This window comes from Lagenorhynchus albirostris, chromosome 13 (assembly GCF_949774975.1).
Source record: "Lagenorhynchus albirostris chromosome 13, mLagAlb1.1, whole genome shotgun sequence".
Classification (NCBI taxonomy): domain Eukaryota; kingdom Metazoa; phylum Chordata; class Mammalia; order Artiodactyla; family Delphinidae; genus Lagenorhynchus; species Lagenorhynchus albirostris.
Window position 1 is genome coordinate 63,040,990 of NC_083107.1, and position 26,539 is coordinate 63,067,528.

General features: G+C 39.8%; 1 protein-coding gene across 12 annotated transcripts in view; it reads right to left on the reverse strand.

The window, feature by feature from the left end:
* LTBP1 (latent transforming growth factor beta binding protein 1) overlaps positions 1 to 26,539 on the reverse strand; it is a 432,767-nt gene that overhangs the window by 37,457 nt on the left and 368,771 nt on the right. For 6 of the 12 annotated variants that reach the window (XM_060170098.1, XM_060170096.1, XM_060170099.1 and 3 more), the window contains 2 exons: positions 14,736 to 14,861; positions 11,207 to 11,350 (listed from right to left, as the gene is read on the reverse strand). In XM_060170098.1, the coding sequence (XP_060026081.1) occupies positions 11,207 to 11,350; positions 14,736 to 14,861 (270 nt within the window). The remainder of the gene's footprint in view (positions 1 to 11,206; positions 11,351 to 14,735; positions 14,862 to 26,539) is intronic. The other 6 variants (XM_060170100.1, XM_060170102.1, XM_060170105.1 and 3 more) reach the window with 1 other exon arrangement.

Here is a 26,539-nt window from a genome sequence, read left to right on the forward strand (position 1 = left end):
TTAACCCAAAGAAACTATAGGGACAAGGGGATAACACTTGCCAGTAAGGATAAGACTTTAATCTCAATACCTACCTTTTAACAAAAAGTTGGCAGATCATTATACTATGAGGAAAGTTTAATGATTTATTTTCATAATAGTTTCCTATATATTTACTTTGGCAGGGTCAAACTGACTGCGGAAACCTGATTAATATGTCATATAACAAAGGTATTCTTAAAATGTAAGTTCATAAAATTCTATCAGAAGAGCTACTGCCCTTTGTTTCCCCTTATGGCAGTAAAAGCAAGCAAAGCTTCGACGTATATATTACTCCCAGAATGCAGAATATCAATGAGAATGTAAAGGATCCCTCTCACCCTTGATTCTGGCTAATTCTCAGATTATTCTACCTTTGACAATTCAGCTTGGACTCTAACTTAGTCTTAATAGCTGATGACGAATTCAAACCTAGAATAAGTGTCCAGGAAAAAACTGAAATGCGGATTCCTATGCAGTTTATGAAGTGGTTTTAAATCATTTCCTTGTGTGTGAAATTGGATAAAACCTGCCACATCCCTCGTCTCAACTAGCTTTTCAAGTGTGCAGGGGACAGACATGTGCTTTGCCTGCTTTCATAGAATGGATGGCCATCACCAGTTCATTCCCTTCAGGAGGGGCTCCAAGCTCTTACACAGGGTATTATTGAGGAAAATTAAGGGTAGGTATTTTAAATTAATATGAAATCAATCATGAACGCTGTAAAAAATTTTATAAACTTTCTCCCAATATGCGTGAATAAACTGACAGACTATTACTATGGACAATTCCACTCATTTTATTCAGTTTGCCTAAAACACAGTTATTAATGAATGCACTTAGAAATATAAATCAAGTCAGCAACACAACTAGAGTTTTGCCAATCAGGTTTACAGTCTATGTTAAAAGAGTGCTCAATAATTGTTTTTCTCTTTGTACAAAGTTGTAGATATGTCACAGTTTTTATTACAATATGGAAACACTGTACAGTAACACTTCAATGAAGGCTGCTATATTCATAGGTAATTAGAGACCACAGGCTTCTGAGTCAAAAACTTCATATACATTTAAACACTATTTCTACCATGTTTTTTTATACTCACAGAAATAAAATAGTTTTTTCTTTTTTCTTTGGAAGGAAACTCAAAGGTGACTGCATAGGGAAATAATATCACTGTATTATTCAGGTTTTACATTGGTTATTACAAGTTTTGCTCTTATTTTCTTTCCAAGCAGTTTGAAGCTTCAATGTTTACACAGCTGAAATTGAGGGTTAGTCAGGCCCTCATCCCTGTTTGGAAAGAGATGCAAATTCCTTTTAAAAAAACTGGTCCACAAAGGTCATTCTGTGAAAAGCTACAATTTCCTTATCTTCTTAACCTTTAAATAATTAACCGCCTAGAGCATTTTTCCACAGGGGGAACACTCCGATCAGTAAAGACATGTAATGTGATTTCTTTAAAAAATCTCTATGAGCTTGTCACTGTCGTTAGGGGAGAAATTTTTCTATCACAAAATAACTTTAAAAGATCAAATCAAAAGTTACAGAAGGTGCCAAGCTCAGAAAAGAATGAATTCTATTTTTTGGAAAGATTTTATTAATAAGGTTAGCCATACTTCATATCTCATGCCATAGACTTCTAGGAAATATATTACTTCACCTCCAGTATTTTCAGATTTGATTTTTCAATATGTATTAAGGGGCTTCCCTGGTGGCGCAGTGGTTGAGAGTCCACCTGCCGATGCAGGGGACACGGGTTCGTGCCCCGGTCCCACATGCCACGGAGCGGCTGGGCCCGTGAGCCATGGCCGCTGAGCCTGCACGTCTGGAGCCTGTGCTCCGCAACGGGAGAGGCCACAACAGTGAGAGGCCCGCACCGCAAAAAAAAAAAAAAAAAAAAATATATATATATATATATGTGTGTGTGTGTGTGTATTAAGAGGTTAGCTTAACATCTGTGTATAAAAAGCAATGTGTATATTTTAATCCCAGGGGTATGTATGGCTGGTGATAAGAAATGAGTTTTTCGACCTCTCATGTGTGTGCCTTTTTTGAAGAAACTTTCACAGATGCCTTTTCATGTGATACACAAAGTAACTCCATGAGCTAGACGGCACAGGTTATAGAGCATCCTCACTTTTTGGAGGAGAACATTTAGGTTGGGTCCAATGTCCAGTGCCTAATGCTTTCCCTAAACCTCTTCGATGGGGCTCAGCTTCTTAACATTTCAGCGAGCATGAGTTTGTTTTGCTTTGCCTTTGCCCAGGGGGCAGCAGATAATCCTGCTGATGTAGAGTTCAGTGACAAAGCAGCATGCAGCGTGACCCTCTTCCCTTGCTCTGAATATTTAAAGACAGGGTTTGAGCAGCAGGTACCACTGGTGAACTGCCCTTTCTAGAAGCTCTTCTCTCTTGCTTCGTCAGAAAGAAGAGGATGTGGGTGTGCACTTACAGGATTATTTCCTGCTTTAGTCTTTCCCTAAATATGTCTAATCTTAGGTTTGCTGTTGGAGTGGGGAGATCTGGAACATTTCTTTGGTTAGAGTGGACACAAACATTCTAAATGGCCCTTGCCTTTGCTTTCACTTTCCATTTGCAATATTTTCTGAAGGCCTTCAGATGCCAATCCCCTCCATATCCTTCTGAGACAGGATGACGACAGTGACCCAAGAGTCACATCACAAATACGTGTGAGTAAACAATGCCCCCAAATGAAACACCTGCCCTAGTCCTGAAAAAGACATCAATTTGTAAAAGTCTGTGTCTGTAATAATGTTCAGCAAATGACTTTGAATAGGATTACTCAGTAAGCTTTATTCTCTTTATTTTAAAAATCACCACAGGCACTAATGTTTTAGTATATGTGCTGCCGAAGCGAGCACAGCACTAATGTTTTATACCAACTCATAATTTTGTGAGAAAAAGCATTCCAGTGTAATAATCCAAAGGGAGTAAAAGAGAACTTGGAAATTCATTTTTTTCCCCTAGTTTTCTCATTCAAAGACTTGGAAGATGAGAAGTGTGTATGTGTTTTAAAGAAAGCCATTGGTGAGTTTCAGAAAATAAGCACTGACAATAGGAATGGACTGAACATGAAGGGATGCAAATAGAAAGGAAGATCGTAGAAAGGTGGTAACTTCAGATAGTAAAAGACATGGAAGAAGTCAAAATAAAGTTTAGAAAGTGAAGTACAAGAGCAAAAATACTTTCAAAGCAGTGCCTGTCCTTAAAGAGGTCAATCAGGTGGTCAGGTATGACAGTGTAAGGAAAGCAAGCTGGGTGTGTAAGCCACACTGTAAAGGGTCAGGGGGCAAGGCAATCCTGGAAGGCTGCCTGGAGGAGCTGACATTTTGAGTCAAGTTCTTGAAAAATAAACTTAAAAAAAATTGGCTAGAAAGTAAGGTGTGACAGAGGTGAGGAGGAATAAAAAGTACAACTCTCCTTAGGTCTGTGTGGGTAGAGCGGGCAAGGGGAGAAGTGGTCTGTGGAAGGAGTCACAGAACTGATTTTGAGAACAAGAGAACAGGGCAGGGATGCATTAACATGTGAACAAGTGATAGGTGTGTTTGTGACTTAGGTGCTGAGGCAGAGGACAATGCCAGTCTCTATTGGAAGAGAGTCGCCTCAGCCTTGCCAGGTGGAATGGAGGATATCTTTGGTTTTGCTTTTTCTGGTGAAGAAGTTAGAAGACACTGGGAGGAGGGAGCCTGGGATAGGAACAGGCTGGGGAGACGGTGAGAAGTGAAAGTCTCAATGATGGAAATATTATTAGAAACTGGAGAAGTCAGAAGAAAAGCGGGCAGATTTTGGTGGAAGAAGAGACTCCTGAAGGCAGAATAAAGCAGCTCAGAGAAAGAAAACCGGGAGACGCACACTGGGACGAGGTGCAACAGGCAGCACAGTCGGAAAGGAGATAACGTCACAGCAGCATGAGAGCTGTCACAACAGCAGCATGAGAGCTGTCACAACACCCGCACACGTGCCTGGCGAGGCCCTGTGAGGACGACCTCAAGAATAAAGCCACATCTGCAGCGACATGTAAAATGTCTGGAAACGTTTAAAAGGAATTGTACAAACCATTCCTCTCCAGGCCTTATTGGTAGTGAATTCTAGGATACAAAATGCATTTCTAATGCAACACTGTGGTGTCTCTTGTATTAAGAGGATAAAATGGTTTGTGTACATGGTTTACTTAACTGATACGTCAGTTCATTCAAATATCAACACCTCTTTATTAAAAACTCATTTTAGATACTATACACAGCAAGCATAAAACTTCATGAAAATAAAAGCACCATTTGGTAGTAAACTCTTCTCACTCTTGTTTTTGAAGGTGGGAAGAAACCTTTTTTTTTTGTTTTAAATAACAAATGAGCATATCTTCCTCAGCCTTAGCTGAGGAGTAAGACCTCAGGAGTTTTATGGCATTTTACAATGTCTGCATTCTAAATACTGTGGTTTCACTGTCTTTAATTTTTTTCCTACCAAAGGTCTTTTTTTTCCAATCAGAAATTATTTTTAAAAAATTCTTCCAAAGTTAATTTATTTTACAGGTTACCTAAACACATTAAAAAAAAACACCCCACTGTGCCAAATATAATGGTTGAGTGATATTATATGTGGTCTCATGCCTTTAAAAAATATGTACATACACAAAACCTGTAGTGGACCTCTCCAGGAACAGAGAACAAGCACGCTGTTTAGGTTCAATTGTCAGAACCACAAGGATGATTTGCACAGTTTCCCCTGATAGCAGGGACCTGCTCTTTTTAAATTTTTTTCCTCTACTTGTAATTTAACCAAAGCACATATGGGTACTGTCCCCTCTACCTAGAAGTGTGAATAGATCAATTAAGTGTGGTCCATGATACCTTTTTTTTTTTTTTTTTTTGTGGTACGCGGGCCTCTCACTGTTGTGGCCTCTCCCGTTGCGGAGCACAGGCTCCGGATGCACAGGCTCAGCGGCCGTGGCTCACGGGTCCAGCCGCTCCACGGCATGTGGGATCTCCCCGGACCGGGGCACGAACCCGCGTCCCCTGCATCGGCAGGCGGACTCTCAACCACTGCGCCACCAGGGAAGCCCCCATGATACCTTTGATAAAATGAGTAATTCTTACTCTGCAGAACGAGCTGGGAATGAGATGATGGGATACAGAAGGAACACATTCTCGAATGCGGAGAAGCCTATTACTCAATAGGCTACAGTGTCTGCTGTAGGTCAGGCACGATGCCTAGCAGTGAGCTGGGTGACAGACAATACAAAGAGGAATGAATGACTGAGGATAAAGGGTCCTGTTACCCTGCTGATGGATTTGGACTTCATGCTGGAGGCAGGAATAAGCAGCTGAAAGGGGTTTAAAACCAGATGTGTGTTTCAAAAATGTGAATTGGCAGCAATGTGGAACAGGAACTGATGGGAGAGGCAGGGAGAGAAGTCAGAAGGCAAGTGCCACAGTCCAGGGAAGATAGGCTGAAGGACTGGCCCAGGGCAGTGGTAGCAGAGGAGCAGAGAGATTTGAAGGATACTGTTGAGGTAGAGATAGAATGTTATGATGGCTTGGATGGATGGAGAGAAAAATAAAGTATGACTTCAGGATCTATAGTATGGCTGTTTGGCAATTAATGAGTGTACACAGGGAGAGTAACAGGTTGGAGAGGGAACGGTAATTAATTTGCTTTTGGATAATTTTAGGCAGAGATGCTTCCAAGACACCCTGGGAGGAAGGTCCAGTAACAGGCAGCTGGAAATAGGAGTGTGGCACTCAAGAGAGAGGTGGAGAGGCACAGATATTCACTTGGTCATCCACACCAAGTAAGTAATACTCCAGGTAAGTTGACTTGGAGAAGAGGATAAAATATCCCAGGAGAAGAATACAGAGTAAAAAGAGGGCTAACCATGCAACTCTCTGGGACGTTATTATTTAAGGAATGGCGAAAGAAAGAGTCAAGAATGAGACAGAAGAAGACCAGAGCAAGAGGTAGGAGGATACAGGGAAGAGTAATGTCCTGAAATCAAGAAAAGGGAAAGGGGGAGGGAAGATGAGAAACTACTGTCACAAGAGGAAAGAGTTTCACCCGGATGAAAGGTCTGAGGGCTCGATCTCAGTGCGTTGAGGATCAACTGGGAGACAGTTCAGTGGAGGTAGGGATGCCCCTTCAAAGAATCTGGAGGTCAGCATGGTCACAGAGATTATCCCTGGATGGTAACACAGCAGGGGATTTTCTTTTTTGATATATTTTTGTATTTGCCAATTTTCTAAGAATATGCATTGTTTCAATAACGAGAACAAAATAAAGAAATAAAGTGAAAAGGAAGCCAATTTTTAGAAGAATGTGCTGTCATGGGATCCTCAGCCTTGAGAAGTAGAATTAAGGGGAAAGACCTTGGAGTCGGGTTCCTGGGCCAATTCTGCCAGTCGTTAGCAATATGGCCCTACGTATAACATTTAGAACTTCTCTCTGGGCCTCAGCTTCCTCACCTGGAAATAAAGTTGCTGGGCTGGAAAAACACTAGGGTGTTTTCTAGATGTAGAAGTCTAGGACTTAGCTTGCGATGTGAGAATAAGCTCTCAAATATATTACAGAAAACTGATATTTAAGGAAACCCTATCATGAACTGTGTGAAGAACCATTATTGTATAATACAAATAATCTTTAATTTCTGATCTTGCTTATTTATAGATTTTAATTTCTGATCTTGTTTATTTATAGATCTTTAATTTCTGATCTTGTTTATTTGCTTGTCTTAAAGTGAAGAACAATTATTACACAATGCAAATAATCAGCCTGATTTACATGTTGTATAATTTCTGATCTTGTTTACTTTGTTTTCTTAAAGCAAGGCACACCTGCATTAATTATAATATATATCTTTGTGTTCCTTTCATTATACCTTCTGTTTTAAAAATAAAATTCAGTTCCCACTACCACAGAGTCTCCCCTCTGTGCACCAGTCAAGACAGAGAACAGCATTTTGTGTGTAAGGCCTGAAGGCTGCAATTGCCAACACTAAATATTTACTGCTACCCTTAGCGTGCCCAAGGACATAAAAGTTTTATTGAGTAATTATCACAGGCACTGAGGAAATAAAAGCATCAGGCTATATTTCATAGCCATACCCTCTTACAGGTGATGAGTGGTCTGAGATGGACATTTTTTAGTTATTTCTGTTTCAGGTGATTTTATGCAACGTATAGCAATGTCAATTAGTGGCCAAAGGCCCAGGCAATGAAAACATTAGACCAGACCTAAAAAATTAGGTGGGAGCCAACAAGTATTTTGGAAATAAAAATGCTAGGACATTAAAGTTCAAAAGTACCTTCAAGGTCACCTGGAACAATGTCATGCTGGAAGTAGGAGCCCTACTGCCAGCCAGTGAGCATCTCACCTGTTCTTGGACACCTCTAAGGAAACACCCACGATTCCGTGAGACAGTTATGTGCTGACTATCTCTAGCTATTGCAAAGTTCTTCTGCGTACTGATCTGAAATGTGCCTTGTTGACATCCAGCCCCAGTTCTGTCCTCAGTAAGACACCACTTCAGATGATGATGCTACTGCTTCTTGTTGGAATGTCTGTTGTCCTGGGGAAATTTTAAAGCCGAGGAAATATTACAGCCTAGAGAGCAAATTTATCTTTCTTTTCCTAATTACCTTCCAGGAGGGATGAGATCTAAGCTGTTAGTCTATCATGTATATAATGAAATTAATTTGAATCCTATCTTGATTAAAAACTTTAACTTCAATGTGGTACAAAATGTTTTGTTCTGTACAACAGCAGATTCTTTGACTGGAGTATGATACAAACTTTTAACTAGCCTCCACTTAACCACCTTGTTAGATGAACTAATGTTCTCCTGTCCTCTGAAGAACATCCTGGCTAATGCCCACAAGCAGGTGGAACGCTCACAGCCAGCTGGCCGTTCTCAGGTGGGTCAGCATACTTCTGTACTGACGTGTTGAGCGGTATGCCAACAGAGACTCAGCTACGTTCATTCTCAAACACTCTGTGCCAATGTATTGATTATTGTAATTACATAATTAAATAGTATATAAACCAATAAAATATGAATGAGTAGAAGAGTTGTTTCTAGAACAAGTTAAACCTTTAGAAAGACTAAGGTTAAAAACAGTAAAAAAGAAAAGAAAAGGTTATCAAACTAGGAATGGATAATACAACTGCAGAAAATCAAAAAAAAAAATGAAAACCCAAAGTGACTTTGTGCTTATTTACTCAGCAAAGGCCTTTAAATTCTTACTCCCTTTAAAGTGGGCAGTGTAGATAATGCATAATAGATATGGTTTATGCAAGACAAGCCCATACAGAATGCAAATGGATTTCTACCCGAAGACAGACCTTGGCTCTTCTTCGGAGACTGGGGAATAAATGTACCTTACGTGCTTTAAGTTAAAACTTAAATATTGAAAAGATGTGTTATCTGTTTTTATGATTTCCAGTTTTAATCACCTTTTCCAAACAAATGAGCTATGATGAAGTCTGATGAAGTGTCAGGGAGGGAAACTCTTGCTGCAGTTTATAGCCGATCTATCTCTCAGGATAGAGAATTGCTAAAATGAAGATGTTATCATAGACAATCTGAAGACTCCGTACAATCAGTTCGCATTTGCCAAGAACCCTACAAATTGAGGTATGGTAGAAGTCAGAATTGCCAGGAACTATACAAGTTAATAAGCTTATCCAGTTACTAAGGCAGATTATACTGACATGGACCAATAAAACGACTGAGTGTGTACAATATTTGGCAGAAGCCAGAGAACTATGGGGAAAATAAGCAAGACGCTATTAAAGGATCAGATATAATGTTAAGCGGAAAGAGAAACTAACGATGTATTCACTGGCAGACAAGCTTTATGAAGCTGAGCATTCAAAATGCTGTTCTTTGCAAAAGTAGGAGAGTACTTAGTGAACTCTGACTGGAAGAACTTTCCAGAAAGAGTCAATGAGAGAACAAGGAGATAAAGAGAGCAAAAAGGCAAAGCAGGTGTTAAGGACTTGGTTACAGAAGAACTTAAAAAATAGGAGATGAGGAACAAGGCTTACAAAAAGAGTCACTGTAAAGTTTTAAGAAGTAGTTTACAGTGAGCTAATCCAGTTCATCAAAAATGGTTCAGATCGTCTCATGATCCTATTAAAGCATTATTTTATTTATTTATTTATTTTTTTGCGGTACGCGGGCCTCTCACCACTTTGGCCTCTCCCGCCGCGGAGCACAGGCTCCGGACGCGCAGGCTCAGCAGCCATGGCTCACGGGCCCAGCCGCTCCGCGGCATGTGGGATTTTCTCGGACCGGGGCACGAACCCGCGTCCCCTGCATCGGCAGGCGGACCCCCAACCACTGCGCCACCAGGGAAGCCCCTAAAGCATTATTAATCTCTACAAAAGACATGAGCAAACTTTAGGATCCCAGACATGTACCTTAATTGAAGCTATGTGAACTGAACAAACCACTTCTTGACATTACTAAAACATTCCAGCAAAACTGTATTTATAGTTTAAAAAACCCACCATCTCAGAAGAGATCACAAAAGGAAGAGAAATAGATAACCCTTGTGTGTTTGGATTTTAATAATTCATTTTAATACTTCATATAGTACTTAGTTATTAACAAATGGCTTTTATGTATATAATTTTTAAAAAAGGATAAAACTCTGTGAGGTAAATATAACCTTTGTTTTATAGGCGAGAAAATTGAAACTCATAGATGTTGAATGATATGCCCAAGCTTACATAGCCGGAAAATAGCAGACCAGAACCCTGGTCATTCCAGTTTAAAGTATTACAAAAAGTTTGGAAAATAAAGGAAAAAACTAAAATTTCTATTAATTCTAATAATTATCTTTTTACATCTTCTTTCCTTCCCTCCCTCCACAGACTGTGATCACTGGAGTATCTTTTTTCTCACTTGACATTGTACAACATGCATCTATCATGACTACCTAACCTTCATATAGATGACTTAATGACTATACAATATTATATGTGAATTATTCCAGTCAAAATAATACTACAGGGAAGGTGCTACTCTATAGACCCAAAGACAAATAAGAGAAAGGCAGTTACTTCACCAGTCCTGTCACTGGCCAGCCAGGTTTTTGATTTTTGGTTTGTTTTTTTTCCATTACAAGTAGAGCTAAAATGAAAAGTCCTTTCTTTATGGCTCATGAGTTGCAGGGGTGGTCACTGAAGGAAGAGCAACCCTTCCCTCCAGAAACACTCTCTTTCCCATCATCGTGTTTTTGAATTACTGTCTGTACATTTAATTCTGCACCATCACCTTTCTATATTTAATCATTGAGAAGAAAATGTGTGTGGATGAAAATATTGTTATATTTTATTCCCTACTGCTTGCAAAGATAATTATCTCGCACAGAACAAGTGTACCCTATTGAGGAAGAGTGAAAGCTTTCTTAGAAGCATAGATTTCTTAGAAGCATAGATAAAATCAACCGGGATTGAGCAAGATAGTAACACAGTCTATGTTTCATTTTATTTGGGTCTCAAAGGACCATTTAGTCTCCTGCTTCCCTCAAAATACAACCATGCTTTAGCCACATGGCATAAACTAAAACGGTGATCTGGAAGTTGATGATCTATCTGGAAACGCATCAGCTCTCCATTTCACTATGTGCCATGATGACACAGCCTCAATCAAATTTTAAACAAACACAATCATAGCCACTCTCTAGGCCAAATTCTGGGGGGAAAAAAGCAAAAAACACCTAAGAATTCCAAGTGGAAGGAAGTCTTTGTAGATCCTGAGGGGCCTTTAAGTTGCTTTCAATTTAGAGAAGTGTCAAAATACGTTTCTCCAAGGGCCAAGAAAGACGAATTATGCAACTTAATGAGATGTTGCCATATTAAACCCTGGGCTGACGGTTCTGAGTTTTAGGCAATTCCTAGCCAATGTGCTCATCATTTTGGATCCCTCACCCTACCCATGGCGTCTCCGGGTTGGAAAGCACATTAGAGGCCATGTAGCTCCAACAGTCATCACCCACATCCTAATTCCACTGATAAGGCAGGCTCGGAAAGAGCATGGAAGCTTCCAGAAACAGCACGGCGCCAAAATGTTTGGTTATTTCTTCCTCACTCCCAGAGTGTTTGGCCCAAACCTGTGTAGGTACAGGTCCCTGAGAGAAGCCCTCCGTCCCGACACAGTGTCACTTACCTGCCGAGGCCCGGGAGCGGCACTGCCCAGTCATCGGGCTGTACTCCTGGTTTTCATCAACGCACACACACAGGAAGGACCCTTCTACATTTTCACAGAAGGCTTCACCACACACGCCACTGAGCAGCTCACATTCGTTCACATCTGGAAAAGGGAGCACAGATCAAGTCAGACGTGTTCCTCACTCCTGACAGCTCTTTGTTTTACCAGCTGTGCCAAGACTAGTGGTGTCTGCTGGAAACAAGGTGACCCCCTGGGAGCAATCAAACCCTTCAGCTATTTGGGGGAAGGGGCTCCCAGAGGCAGGGCTGAAAGCTTTGGTTTGTGTGAAAGGACCATGAAAACACAAAGCAAAGTTTCCAAACTCCAATCCTGGCTTTAAGGAACAACTCGGAATTGTACTGCAAGCATCGTATGTACACTTTGTTTAATTTTCTCTTCCCTGACTTTCTGACATAATGAGGTCTTAAATAATATGACACTTCTCTCTCAGTTCTTAATTCAAGGAAAATTAGCAGCAGTGGCACGTCAGAAACTGCAGAATTCTTTAAGTGCATGTTTAGAAATTGTTTTAAATCTACTCAAATGTCTAAAACTATAGTTTCCTAGCAGCCAAAATGTCCATAACTTAACAACCAGAATTCAGGTTGTGTATCCCTTTGAGAACTGAAGGAACAACCCCTGTAAGTAGTTACTGGGCTACATTAATCATTCATGGGAAACAAACTGGTCCAGTAACTCCTCAGTGATTTCACGATGCCTTTAAAAATTCTGTTTGGTGTTCCACAGTGTCATTTCTATTTTGCCAGATATTTTTCTTTTGTACTTAAATATACTTAATTAAAACACTAAAAACTCACAGATAAGTCCATTTTATTTAAGTACATAGCCATAAAGAAAGGCTAATTTTATGTTTGCCCTTGCCCAATACTACTTTTTACCCATTCTCCTCTGAAGAAATTTTATTAATGAGTGTCTAGTTAAACAAAGTACCTGACTTGGCATCTGAAATGCTCATGTATTTTATGCATTAAATGTGATTAAACGTCTACAAACATCAGTTTTCATGAGCACACTCTGAGATGGTTTATACAAAGTTAAAAATTTGAGCAATTATCCAAATCATTCAGGAAAAAAAATACTATTTTCACCTGCTATTCCCAGTTAATTGGACAAAAAGTTTATGTCTCTTGACTTATTTGGATAATTACCTCGGTTTTCCATTTCACTTTGTATATAAACAGATATAAATCCAATGAGCTGAGTTTTGCTTATGAAAAGATATTATGACAAAGTAAAGCAGACAGTTGGTATATTTAATCAACCTGGACAGTCATAACTTAGACCAGAAAAATTGACTTTAGAAATTTGCCAGTTTGCATTTATCAATTTTAGGTAACTGTCAAATGGAATTTTCTACTTTCTAACTTGTAGTATTTCCAAGGCTATTGAAATCTCTCCTACCAGACTGTACTGTACATTCAATCAAAAAATATTTTCTAGTTTATTTCTATGGGTCAGACTGGGGAGACAATGATGATGAGCCAGGCAGGCCCAACTCCTGCCTGCAGGGAGCTTACTGTCGAGTCAGAGAAATTAATCAGATAATCATACAGGCCAGGAGAAGTGCTGGGAATGAAAAGTACAGAGCACGATGACAGCATGCAACAGTGGACCTTAAGTGCAGGGGTGGGTTAGGGAAGTGACATAGGAGCCAAGCTCTACCTGAAGGATGCGTAGATAAGAAGGCTGGGCAGCCAGGGTCCAAAGCAGAGGGAAAAGTGTGGCCAAAGGCTACAACCCCAGAGGGCTGATTCATCTCTTAAACTCTATAGAACACCCAGAGTGGTGAGGTACATATAAGAGGTGTTCAGTTCATACTTTTCAAAGAGAGAAGAAACAGACAAATATAAAGATATTTGTTGGGTTCATTAACAGAACAAATATTCCTTCTATAAGGGTGGTATTTTATGGGTCAAAATGAAGCATCAACATGGGTTCGGTGTACTCCTCTGACTGGTTAGAAATGAACATTAACCAGGGGCCCAGGAGCTATGTGGAGTCAGTGGTTTGACATCTGATACCCCATTAGGTAACAGTTAACATTTACTGAGCACCTACAAAAGGCCAAACATTAGGCCCAGCAAGGAGAGAGAGAGACACAAAATTCTCAATCACAAGGAGCTTATTGCCTTGGAAAAGGCAGCTGCAGGCAGTACATACATGATTAAATTCTTGCAAAAAAGGTTGTAAGTACTATAATAGAATTTGTTCAAGGTTTTCCAGAAGCAGGAGAAGGGATCACAGCTCAGCTGGAGTGAGAAGTGGAGCAGGGATGGTATCTGGGAGGAGATGACATCTAACTTCCAGCTTTAGGAACGCATGGGATGGATCTAGGTTCAGGGAAGGGGAGGCCAGGAGGATATTCCCAAAAGAAGGAGCAAACAACAGCCTAATAACTTCCCAGTTACGTGAACACCCATAAGCAGTTTTATGCTGCAGGAACGTAAATGGGGAGGAAGCAGGTGGTGAGGCTGAGAAGGTTAAGTGGGGGGCCAGACCACATAACCTATTAAGTCAAAATATTTAGTGAATAGCAGATGGTTTTTACCACTTGTTTTTTAGTGCAAAGGAGACTACAGCAGGAATTGGAACAAGTGTTTACGACAGTGTTAGCTTAAAGGCAGTTACTATTCAAGTGCTTTTATTGTTCAATTTCTAGATTTTGTTTTTCCAGTTTAATCTGGATGGGAAATGAATTGGTGCTTTAATTGCAAATTTCCAAACTAAAAAGTTAACTGACTCCTCGTCAAGTGTCATCTGCCATGTAACGACCAGAGGTTTCCTCCTTAATTAAGAATAAAGAAAAAGCCTCGTTATCGGTGAAGTTATGAAAAGAATACCCTCCTTCCCATTTAACTGCTCTAACTGCAAACGTTTCATAATGAATTTCACTTAAAGAAATCATGGCTGATCAGAACATGAACTATAAAGTATCTTCTTTTATGTGAGCATGTGCTGGACCATATTCTAGGACATCTGATGATATTCAAGATTCCTTCCAGCTCCGACAATCCCAGAACAGATTGAAGAAATATGCTTGCACAATCCAAAGCATCATTTTACGGGTGTCATTCCTGGAAACAGAAACTCTTGCCAACACTTTTCCTTAAATGCACTTGCCTAAGGGAGGTGCATTTTGAAGACAGACAAGCTCCACCACACACCAGACTCTGTTTCCTGTGCAGGAGGGACTGAAGCGTTCCGCATACCCAGCTAAGAGTTTAAACAGATGCTCTTTTTAATATACATATAAACCCAAAGTTATGCTTCTCTATTTCTGAATGTCCCTAACCATTTCAGAAGCCACAGGATCTTTTTGCACATCTCCAAACCGTACGACAAGATCAAATTATGATGCAATTCTGCCCAATTATCTTGCTTCCATCTCTCCTGTGGTTGATGACTTTGATTTCTTTTCGATAGAGAGATATGAAACATGTCGGGAGAAAAAAATCTAAAAACTCACCCACACACCCTTGCCCATCCTGTGGGGCCTGAAAGCCCTGATAACAGAGGCAGCGGAAGGAGCCAGCTGTATTGTCACAAAACCCGTGACTGTCACAAACAGTGTTGTTTACACATTCATCAATATCTGCAAAAAAGACATGACCATGAGACACAAAACACAGACAGACAAACACCAGCTATTAATGGACAGAGGTGCTCAACACACCCCGATTAGTATGAGATGATCATGTTTATACAGAATGAACTTCTAAAACATTTTACATATACATAAAATGTTTTGATGAACATATCTCATTAGACAAAATATTGGGTTCTATGAGAAAGAAAACATTTACTTTTCCTCAGGAAATGTTTCAGTCAAACTGAAATGACTGCTGCAGTTGCCACGGTCAGTGTTTTCTAAATGTTTTCAACTCTTTATTTCCAAGGAGAGGAGATCCCTACAGCGGAAATATGTGAAAGTATTGTCACCTTTTGTGATTGCTGTAAATGCTAATAGTTCTATCTGGCGAATTGGGAGCTGAAAGCATTGGCCTGCCTGGGCAAAAGTTTATTCAACCCTAGAGATAAGCTTGGTCAAGTCTAAACAGCATTCCCATGAAGGGGGCTGGGAATGGGGGGTGGGATTAGGGGGGGAGGGGGAGGGGGAGAGGGAGAATTTGATCTGATAAGTTCAGCGGTGTAGCCAGCCAGTCCCAGTTATTCTAGAAAAAAGACTTTATTCACAAGAAACACTTTCCTGTCACCAAGTTATAGCCGCTCAGGTCCTAAATGTCAGTGCTGCTCCAACTGACTAGCCAGTGGCCAACTTGTGAATTCACTTTGTTCTCTATAAACTTGATGATAGTAGTCATGTGCTTTCTATCCCGTTAAAAAAAATGTTCTCATAAAAGTGATGTCTCGGGCTTCCCTGGTGGTGCAGTGGTTGAGAGTCCGCTGCCGATGCAGGGGACACGGGTTCGTGCCCCGGTCCAGGAAGATCCCACATGCCACGGAGCGGCTGGGCCCGTGCGCCATGGCCACTGAGCTTGCGCATCCGGAGCCTGTGCTCCGCAATGGGAGAGGCCACAATAGTGAGAGGCCCACGTACCGCAAAAAAAAAAAAAAAAAAAAAAAAAGTGATGTCTCAGTGGTGAAGTTACAAATGGACTTTTCAATACAGTTCTTCCTTACCCTCACAGCTACTCACTTTCCTCTCCATTCTCCCACCCCCATCGCTCCCGTTCTCCTTGTTTATGGCCACACTGCACGTTCCACCCTCCAGGCTCCCTGTCCTCTCTGCCTCTGGACTACACAGGCCCCAAACACAAGTTTTTGGAGAAACAACCAAGAGAAAACGCAATTATGGCATCCAAATACATGTGAAGAAGATTTCACGTTTATGTTCAAATAAAGAAATAACAAACGATAAAGAAAATGACAAGTTAAATTGCACTCGACAGAATTTAGTTGGGTGGAGTTCATACTAATAAAGTTGAGTTTTCTCTTTCTAAAATTTTAAACACCAAGTCAAAAATTTTTCAAGAAGATAAAGAAGATGCATGCAATGATATTCAGCAGCTCTCTCACTTCTCTTCCTAATTGTCCAACACTATCAAGCATAACTTCAGAGACTGTCTCACTTCTGAATTGTAAAATATGAGTGACTACAAACTTTTCTTAGTTTTCTCAACTCAAAACTGTGTCCGGGGCCCCTTCTCCATCCTTACCAGTCTCTTCTTCCTATAGTCCCACCTGCTCATCCTTCTTCTGCATCTTCGATTATTCCTCCCTGGCTCCTTCCCTCACTGCCTTCAAACATGTTAAAATCTCTTGGAAAAGCTTTCATTTTACCATGATGTCACCAACCGTGTTTTTCCATTCCTTCTATCATTGCAAAACATATCAAAAGAACTATCTACGTGCATTGCTTTTATCTCCTAATATACTTCAACAGTAAAAAGGAAACAGTAAAAATACTAATAACATTAATATTAGTACATTTCTAGAATTACTATGATAATTTACAAAATAACATGTATAAAGTGCTTAGAACATTGCCTGGCATGTAAGGTAGGAAGAGTACATGTTACCTACTATTATTACTATTATAATTATTACTCGTCCTCCTCTTACTCCTCCCTTAATGACCTACAATCTGTCTTTCTAACTCTTTATCCCATGAAACCCCTTTGAGAAAAAACACCAAAGGCCAACCTATCGTTAAGTTCAATGATCATTTCCCAGTCAATCATCATCACCCTAGACCTCTATGTCTGGTCAACATCTTCTCCTTGAACTCCCTTTTCACGACCCCAGGCAGAGTATTATTCTCGTTCTACCTTTAACCACTCTGGCTCACTCTCATCCTTTTCCAGCCTGAAGGTGGTGTCTGCCAGGGCTCAGCCCTCCCTGGGATCTGCTTCATCCTCAGCACTCCCTTCTTCTCTGTTCTCCACCCTTTCCACACTCTCCAGACTCCACAGGGCACAAATCCCCAGAACTTTGTCTCCAGTCAGGATCCTTCTTATTCTTGATCATTTCATCTTCTATTATCATCTCAAACTTACCAAGCCTAAAACCACATTCACTGTCTTCCTACTAAACCCGACTTGCTGACCTTCGTGAGCAATCCCTCTCACTTCTATCCTTCCTTTTTTGCCTCTTCATCTTACCTCAACTTCAATGGAAAAACTCAATGAAATTATTTCACATCTTAAAAAAACGAATCTCCCTTGCAGCATCCAACACAAAGACACTCAATAAATCTGCCCTGATGGATTTTCAATGTCAGCATCAGGCTGGGATCACAACTGATTGACTAATCACAACCATGAGAAGGGTAACTGCACTGTGTCATCAAATCACTTCACACAGGCCACTGCTAATTTTAGACTTCCTGAAATGGGCACTTGTTGAAGAGATTACGTTATTCACTGAACCACGGGATTTAAGGGCTGGAAAGAAACTCAGAAGGGATTTAATTACCACTTACGTACTGACGGTCTCCCAGTCTCTCTCAAGGGCTGGCCCTCTGTCCTTTAGAACCATTTGTCTAATATCTATTGGACATGTTCATAGTAAGTGAACTTACTCACCATTTCTCCTGTATTCCCTTCTCCCGAGAACCCAACGTGTCACCCCAGCCATGGACCTTAGTGTCAATCCTTCCCTCTCTCCTACTCCTCATGCCTCCCCAATCATACCCTCTTATCTTTCCTGATATTCCTCATACTACTATTTGGTTTATCTCTGGTCTTGTCTGCCTCCCCCTAATCCATTCTCCACCAAACTGCAAACCTGCCAGGGACATTCCCTCGCTCTGAATATTCCACCTCTTCATGGCTAGAGAATACCAACCACTCTCCTTGGCAGAGCCCAGAGCCCTGAGCCCCCTTCATCGTCTGGCATCTGGCTACATGTCTGGCCATGGTTCTTAGCCAACCTCCTTCCTAATTTATGCTCCAGTCCTATGAGGATATGCAGTAGAGTTCTTTGAAAACCCTGGAGTCTTTAATTTCTCACTGATTTTGTGCACATCTCTTCCTCCACTAGAAATTCTCCCCTCTGTCCGCTTTGCTCAGAAACTCTCCCTGGCCCTTGGTCAGCCCAAGAGACACCTCCTGTGTGGTCCCTCCTGTGTGGCAGATTTCAGGGACCCTTCTTTGTACTCCCAGAGTGTTTGGGGACATTACCGTGCTTATCAGGGCTACTTTTGGGGGTGGGGAACCTTCAACTAAACCTCACCAGCAGCTTATTCCCTACGAAATGGGACAGTGGACAGCAGAGGAGGAGGAAGGGAAAGCAGTGCCTGGAAACCTGGTGGCTTTTCAGTCCAGATTCTGGAAGCAAAAGCTCTTGCTTTCCTTTTTATGAACTCTGTGCACTTACAGATGACGATTTATTGTTAATGACTGCCAGCTCAGGGACTGAATAACTGACCTTAAGGTGAACAAATCCTGAGCCGGTTATGAATTACTGGGTGTCTTGCAGTCTCAGACTTACTGTAATAGTGATTAACAGAGAAAGTTTAGATGAGCAATATTTTGGATTTCAACGAATAGGAAAAATAACATAAAATGCCTGGAGACTAGCTCTTCAACAACTAATATTTTATGAAAATGATATACTCTAACTTTCAGCAGGTTCATGTTTCAACAATGAGGTGAAGTAATAGCTTAATAAGAGGGTGTTTGTTTCACTTCTCTAATGACATATTTAAAAAAAACATCATTTCATTAGAATTTTTTTTGATGACATGAGCTCTCAGAGATTTTTTTCCATTGTTAGTCCTGTCTATAAATAGATTTATAAGAACTGCTACAACTAATATTAACTCTAAGAATAAAGCTAAATGTTAAGAGAATTTATTATTATGCTAGAATAAAAGCCCAATCAAGATGCAAACTTCATTAAATGGATGAGTAAAAGCTACCCCATTTTTGAAGTTGAATTTTGAATATGAAACTAAATTTTGAATGATTCATATATCACAGATTTTCTTTTTGCTTAATTAAGGATGACTCTGTTAAATTACTAAAAGGATTTTGCTTGGGCATCTGTAAAAGCCATGCATGATATTATCTATCACCAGTCATACTGTCCACCAGGTAAGTGATACAGGAGTAACTGTCCAGAGATCTCTCAGCTGACAACCCAGATGAATTTGATACGCTACTGTAAAAATTGATTTCTCATGCAAGTTTTTGTTAGTTATATTTTACTAAGCAAGGCAGATATAAATATTACCATTTCAATGGAAATGAATTCAAGAAAAAATTACACAGACCAAGGAAAGCAGATCACTGATGTGAATTTTCCAATAACAAGATAACCTAAATGTCAGAAAGAGAAATACAGCATAGTCCTGGATGAACGGAACAACCAGGGGCTCATTTTTAAAGGAGCAATGTTGTCAATGATCAACAGGCCCACACTTTGAGGGTCTTAACCACTGTCCTACTTGGTAGATCAACTTTCCTTGTCTGCATGCTTTTTACTTAGTCCATTTTCTCAATGGACCAAAAGTTTTTCAAAACCTACTGACTGTTATTAGGGATTCTACATATAACAGCAGAACTCCAACCTTGTACCATGTCCTTCGATTCTCACTTAGGTAAAGTGAACTATGAAATAACATGAAAGTATGGAGAGGAAACATGATTTTCTAAAAGGAGCTGGGGTCAGGTAAACTTTATTTACTAACCAAGAAATTACAACTGTGTTCAAAGACCTCAAACAATGAAATTCATTAAAAAAAACCCTCAATGATTCCATTAGATGTTCTGTGTTATATGCAGAAAAGTCCATGTGCATGGGGAAAAGGGGTATTTGGGTATATTTTGTCACATAAATGATGTGGTTTTCTTCTTTTCAGATATGCTCTTCAGTTTTTTGTTTTGTTTTGAATTAACAAGAGTCTTTCTCACTTTCTTAACATCTCCTACCTTTGTTTTCTTGCTTTTCCTTTTCCTTATTCTGAGCAAGACATATCCATCTATTCAAGGAAGGAGCTCTCTGACGAGCCTTCCTTCTGCTGCCAGGGCTCTCTAGAGAGGTGCGTGATGGGAACGGGGTGTCATTTTTGATAAGGCATGACTCATAGGAAAATCCCCACAGCTCTTGGATGGTTGGGAAGAAAAAGCCTTCCTGTCATCAAAGCATTTTTATTTTTATTTATTTTTTTAAAAAGATTTTTTGGATGCGGACCATTTTTAAAAGTCTTTATTGAATTTGTTACAATTATTGCTTCTGTTTTATGTTTTGGTTTTTTGGCTGCAAGGCATGTGGGATCCTAGTTCCCCAACCAGGGATTGAACCTGCACCCCCTGCATTGGAAGGCAAAGTCTTAACCACTGGACCACCAGGGAAGTCCCCATCAAAGCATTTTTAGATGAATGATAAGGTTTATCTTAATTCAAAGGGACTTTGAAGATTATCCAGTTCAATCTCTTCATTTTAAGAACCAGAAGACTGAGGCCTAGAGAGGAGAAGTAACTTGCCTCAAGGTTACCCAGTCAACCAGTGGTACAACTGGCAAAGGAGCAGAGCTTAATGAAGGAACAATCTTCAGAATCTAAGTTTGTGGCTGTATCCACCACATCTTCTTGCCTCCCACCATGGTTATAAAACTGAGAGGATGAACAGAACTAACCCAATTGTGAGCCCATCAAGTACACTGGAGTGTGTCCACTATGAAGGTGCAAGTCAGAACACATACTCCTAGACTTACCACTTACTGACTTACAGTTAATCAAGTAACCTCCTCTTGTCCTTCAACAAGGCCTTGACATCAAGTATCATCATACCTGAAATCTAAAGATCTGAGGTTTTGTAGGTTCTGAAGACGCTATTTTTCTAGGAGACCCTTGCAAAGAAAGACCCGTCAAGCACCAGGGATGTGTAACCCACGGAATGTCCCAGGACCATGCCCAGCATTGGTGCTCTTTGGATCTCTCCACGAGAAGGAATGACCCACTGTTTCAGCCCAAGTCTTCCTGACCAATTGGAATTGTTTAAATGTTTGGCACTAGACTCTTAGGAGAATAGAGCCAAAGATAGGGGGCTTACACTGGAAGGTATGTAGGGTTCCTGCTTCAGGAGAAATGCAGCCCTCAGACTCTTTACTGAATGGAACAGAAGCAGACCAGGAGACGGTAAATCCCAGCCAAGAAGTGGGACTGAACAATGTTAAACCAGCTGAATATCTGCCCAAAGGAATTTTTAAATGGCATGGCTATGGGCCCAAAAGAGATTAAGGTCTCTCTCACAGCATAGGAGAGAAGCCAGGATTAAACGGAAGATGAGCACAGGCCTAAAGAAAAAAAATAAAATTTAGCCAATAGGAAATTAAAAACTGGATTTGGAGACGGTCCAGACAACACAATAGGATATGGAAAGAGCCTTTTAAAGAAGGTCCACTGAGGTCTGGCAACGTCAACAAGGCTGAAGAATATGGGCCTTGTTATGGAAAATAACTTTGTTCTGGGAAATGGGGATGAGCCAGAAAACAGCAGAAGACGACATCCTTGTGCAGAGTTTGACTTCCATGCTGTTGCCTGACACAGAAGAAGTTGGGGAGAAAACCTGTGGACCTTGATGGTCACAAGTATGTTTTGAAAGCCAGTGGCCTAAGATCAGCAACGAGAAATGACAGATGTATAGCAAGTTATTTCAAATCCAACTTTCTAGCCCCAAATTCTGGAAAACAAGGCTGGCCAATGAGAGATCAATTTTTTTCTTTTTCCAGCCTTGAAACTCACTACTTTAAAAGAGATTTACTTGAATTATTCTTTAAATATTACCCAGAGCAGCCTCCCAAATGATATCTGGGAATAGCTAGACGTTCCCGAGAAACAAAACTTAAACTCTGCTCTGATTTTAATCAGTCATTACATGAATAACGTATATTCACCAGCCACAGTTAAAGATAACCTAGTGGAAAACCACCCTAAAATCACAATCATCATAATCCCAAACTTATCCAAAGACACGGGACTCATCCTTGGTCACCTCCCCACATACAAGCATCGCACTCCTCTGATTTTCTCTCTTGTTCTATCTCCAATCTCTCCCCTCTTCTCCAACCTTACTGGGGGCCTCCTCATCTCTCATCGGAATTCCTGCAATGACATTCTACCGGGTTTTGTGCTCTCAGCCACTCACTGCCGTTCCAAACCCATCCTCCACAATGAGAGAATGATTAACCTATTAAAATAGTCCAACCAAATAATTCTTTGCTTAAAGCCTCTTCAGTTTTTCTCCAGGGATAACAGTATCAAGGCCCATGCCATGTGCCTTCTGGAGCTCATCCATACTCGCTTCTCAAATTATTTGCTTTCCTAGCTGGCCCCTCTGCCTGTGCATCTTCTACTGCCCTTTCCCTGTCTACTGGATCATTCCATCAGGATCAAACACTTCCTGCTATCATCTTAAAAACAACAAAGAGCCTCAGGGCACAAAATCTCTTCAGCTAGAACCATATTTCTCACCCCCTTTTTAACAGTCAAGGTTCCAGACTTTCCTACATGTTCTGTGTCTACTCCATTAGTTCTCATTTGCTCCTGGGTGGCTCTCATATATAGTACTCCACCAAAACGGCTCTTGATAAGGTCATCATTTTGTAAAATCCAAAGGACTCTTCTTGATTGTCATGTTAATAGATCTCTCAGTGGTGTTTAACACACTTGACAACTCTCCTCTTCTTAAAGCAGGCTCTTCCCTTAGATTCCATGGTCCTATATGCTCCAGGGTTTTCTCTTAATCCTCTAGCCACATTCCACAGTCCTTCTCTTTTACTTGATCCCTAGATGTGTTTTTCAGGGCTTAGTCCTAGGCCTTCTTTTCTTCTCATTGCATGGTCTCTCTTGATGGCCTCATCCATTCTAATAGCTTCAAACACCATCTATATCTGGGGACTTGCAGTTTGTATCTCCAGCATAGACTTCTCTTTCAAACACCAGATCTAACTTGATCCAATTGCTTGACTGTCACACCCACATGGACATCTCAAAGGCAACTCTAGTTCAATACACCCAAATCGTACTTTTGATGTTAAAATTTTTTTTTGCTTAATTTTTCACCATGTCAGCAAATAGTGCCACCAAATATCTAATTGTTACATTCAGAACCAGGGATCTATCTTCAGTATCCCTTTTCCTCCTTACCCTACAACCAAACCAGCACTATGTTCTAATCCAGTACCAGGTTCTCTCTCCAAACCATTTCTTGAGTCATTCGTTTCTCTCCATAATACTGTTACTACTCTAGTCTGAGCTACCAATATGCTTGGTCTGAACAACATCTGAGAAGACACCCTGAGTTTTCTCTTGCCCCTCTAATCCCATTTTCAAATGTCCCCGGGGCAATATACACTTTAAAAATATAGAGTATTGAATAACATCAAACCTAAGCGTTTACTTTATATACCATCAAAAGAGAAAGAAAAAAGGCTCTGCAAATTCAAGTATTTCATACTGCTTATTTTTAGACAAATCACATCAACTGGAAGAAGCATCCCAATATTATTAAAGTATGAAAAAATATGCATCTTAGAAATGATGAAATATAGTATATCACTGTCCTGCTTAAAATCTATCAGTCTATTTCAATTATTCTTAGAATGATATTCAAACCCTTAATGTCTCCTGTGAAGCTTTGTACATTCCATCCCCAACTCTCCAGTCCATCCCCCGCTGTGTCTCCCTCCCTCTAAGTACCAGGCATTGGTCTTTTTCACCTCCCTGAATGCACCTAGTACTTTCCTACCTCAGTGCCTTTGCCCTTCCTACAACTCCACCTGGGAACGCTCCACACCACCTCACTCTTCCATGGGGAGCTCACTCCTCAGGGCTCAGCTCAAATGCCGTTTCTTAAGAGACCCTTCAGGTGAAATAAGTGAGCTTTCCCTCCTCTTTCCTCTCATTGACTCTGTTCTTTCCCTTGCAGCAGCATAATGATCTGTGGTCATATGCTTTTTGAAACGTTTACTTGTGTATTTACTGCTTGCGCCCTGCAAGTGCAGTTCCTAGAAGGCGGAGATCATGTCTGTTTTGCTAATCACTGTATGTCCATAGCCTTGAACAAAGTCTGGCACGTAATAGGTGTGTAATGGCAACATTAAACATAATACTGTTGAATACAAAAGCAAGCAAGCCTTCCACAAGCCAGCCTTTGCCTACCTCTTTAGCTATATCTTATGTATCACTTTTTCCCTCATCACACATGTTCAACTGAAACTAATTTAATTGCTATGTCCCAAAATCCATGCCGTATTTCATGTCTCCAAATATTTGCTAGTGGCATCTATTATGCCAGGACACCCTCCCCCCATCTCTTCCCCACAGATCTCAGGTCATATTTTTCACCTAGATAATGTTCCTCTGCCCTCCAAGCTCTTCTAGTCTCAGCTGGAGCTTCTTAGAAGATTTTTTGACCCAACCTTGTGCTGAAAATGTGTCTACTCACACAGGCTCTTCCTGACCCTCACTAAACACTTATGAAGATCTTAGAACGATGGTATATCACATCATCACCAAAACACAAGGCTGAGCACTCACAGCCACAGCATGGGAGGAAGAACTACTGAAGCAATGGAGCTGAGCTAGAAAAACAGCTGGTAACCTAGCCATTTCCCAGTCCATCCGAAAGCAACAGTCAAGTTAAAGCTGTGCTGCAGACAGTTTAAAAAGTAGAATTTATAATGCAGGAACATGTATTTGAAATTTTCAAATTCCAATTTAAAACGCTCTTCTAGAATGAAGAGAAAAGGACAAACTGATGGGCAAGAAAACATTCATTTTTATATCCCAGATGTATGAAAGAGTTAAATACAAAAAAAAAACTCACAAAAATACTATAAGAAATATAAATATACAATTGTTCACAACAGAACAGGGAAAATGGCCAAGTATAAAGTAATGAAAGAAATAACAGCACTATAAAATTAAAAGGCAAGTTAAAGAATGGGGAAAGCATTTGTAAAATATTGATCAGTGATTATTATCCTTAGTACACATAAATCAGTTAGAAAAACTTTACCTCAGGTAGGTAAAAAAAAAAATCTCACAGAAGAAAGGAGATAAATATAAAAGAGGTTAACCTAATATAAAATGCAAATTAAATATTATTTTCTTCTTATCAAATTAACAGAAAAATATGAACATGAGTTTCTTTTTGGAGAGAATGTTAGGAGGTCTAGGAGGTCTAGACTAGGAGGTCTCATTGGGTTCTAGTGGAAGCAGAAATTGGTACATTTCTGGAAAGCAAGGAGCTCACATATGTTGTTAAGACCCATAAAGCTGCTAATATCCTTTGATCTTATAATTAAATGTCTTAGAATCTACTCTAGGGACATGATCATTGATGAAAAGAAATGTTTATATACAAGTTTCTTCATAAAACATTTTTAACGGCAACAACAACATAGGACAGAGTCTATCTCCATAATTAGCATATCTTTAAAAACGTATGGTACAATCATAATTCTAAGTGAAAAAGTAAAGATAAAAGCATATGATCTTATTAAAACACTTAAATACTGAAAACTTAAAAAAGAAATAGACCAAATAGCAACTGGTTGGTTGATAAATAATTTTTTTTTCACTTCTTAACATTTTCTATTTTTCAGATTGAGGACATATTACTCTTAAAATCAGAAAAATTATTTGTTTGCAGTCAACTATTTGAAGATATGAAAGTAAAAAATTATTCTACTTGGGTATATACCTAAGTATATTCTGCACTCTAACAGCAATGAATAAAACTGTACAAAAGTGGAATAGACGTTCATAAATATTCTAAAATATACTGAAAAACTTGTAACATTTAAATAATTCTTCAAATTGACAATTAAGAAAGCTGAATGTTTCACTTTAAAATAAACTGTTTTGCTTGAAATGATTTAAAAAAATTACTTAAGAGAAATGCTGCTGATAATTATTAAGTTAGGAAATATTTTGTTAGGAAACCATAGCAATTTTCAACAATTACAGCTGCAACTGAAAACAATAAAGCAAACAAAAAAAATCCAAACAAAAAAACTTTAAGTGCTTTTTAATCTAACCAAGATTTTTTTTTTTCATACAAAGCTGTATTTGTTTAGTTTCAAAAACTCTGGAGACCCTGCCCAAAAGTACAATCTTCTCAACATGAATTCAGAGATTCTGTTGAATGAAAAATTAACACTTTGAACCTAATCCCTTCCTCAAACACAAATAGTACATTGCCAGTTGTAAATGTTTCTATCTGAAGATTGACTTTTCTACTGCTTACAGATAAGTATTGTATACAATTTCACTTTTTATTATGTGAAAATAGAATTTA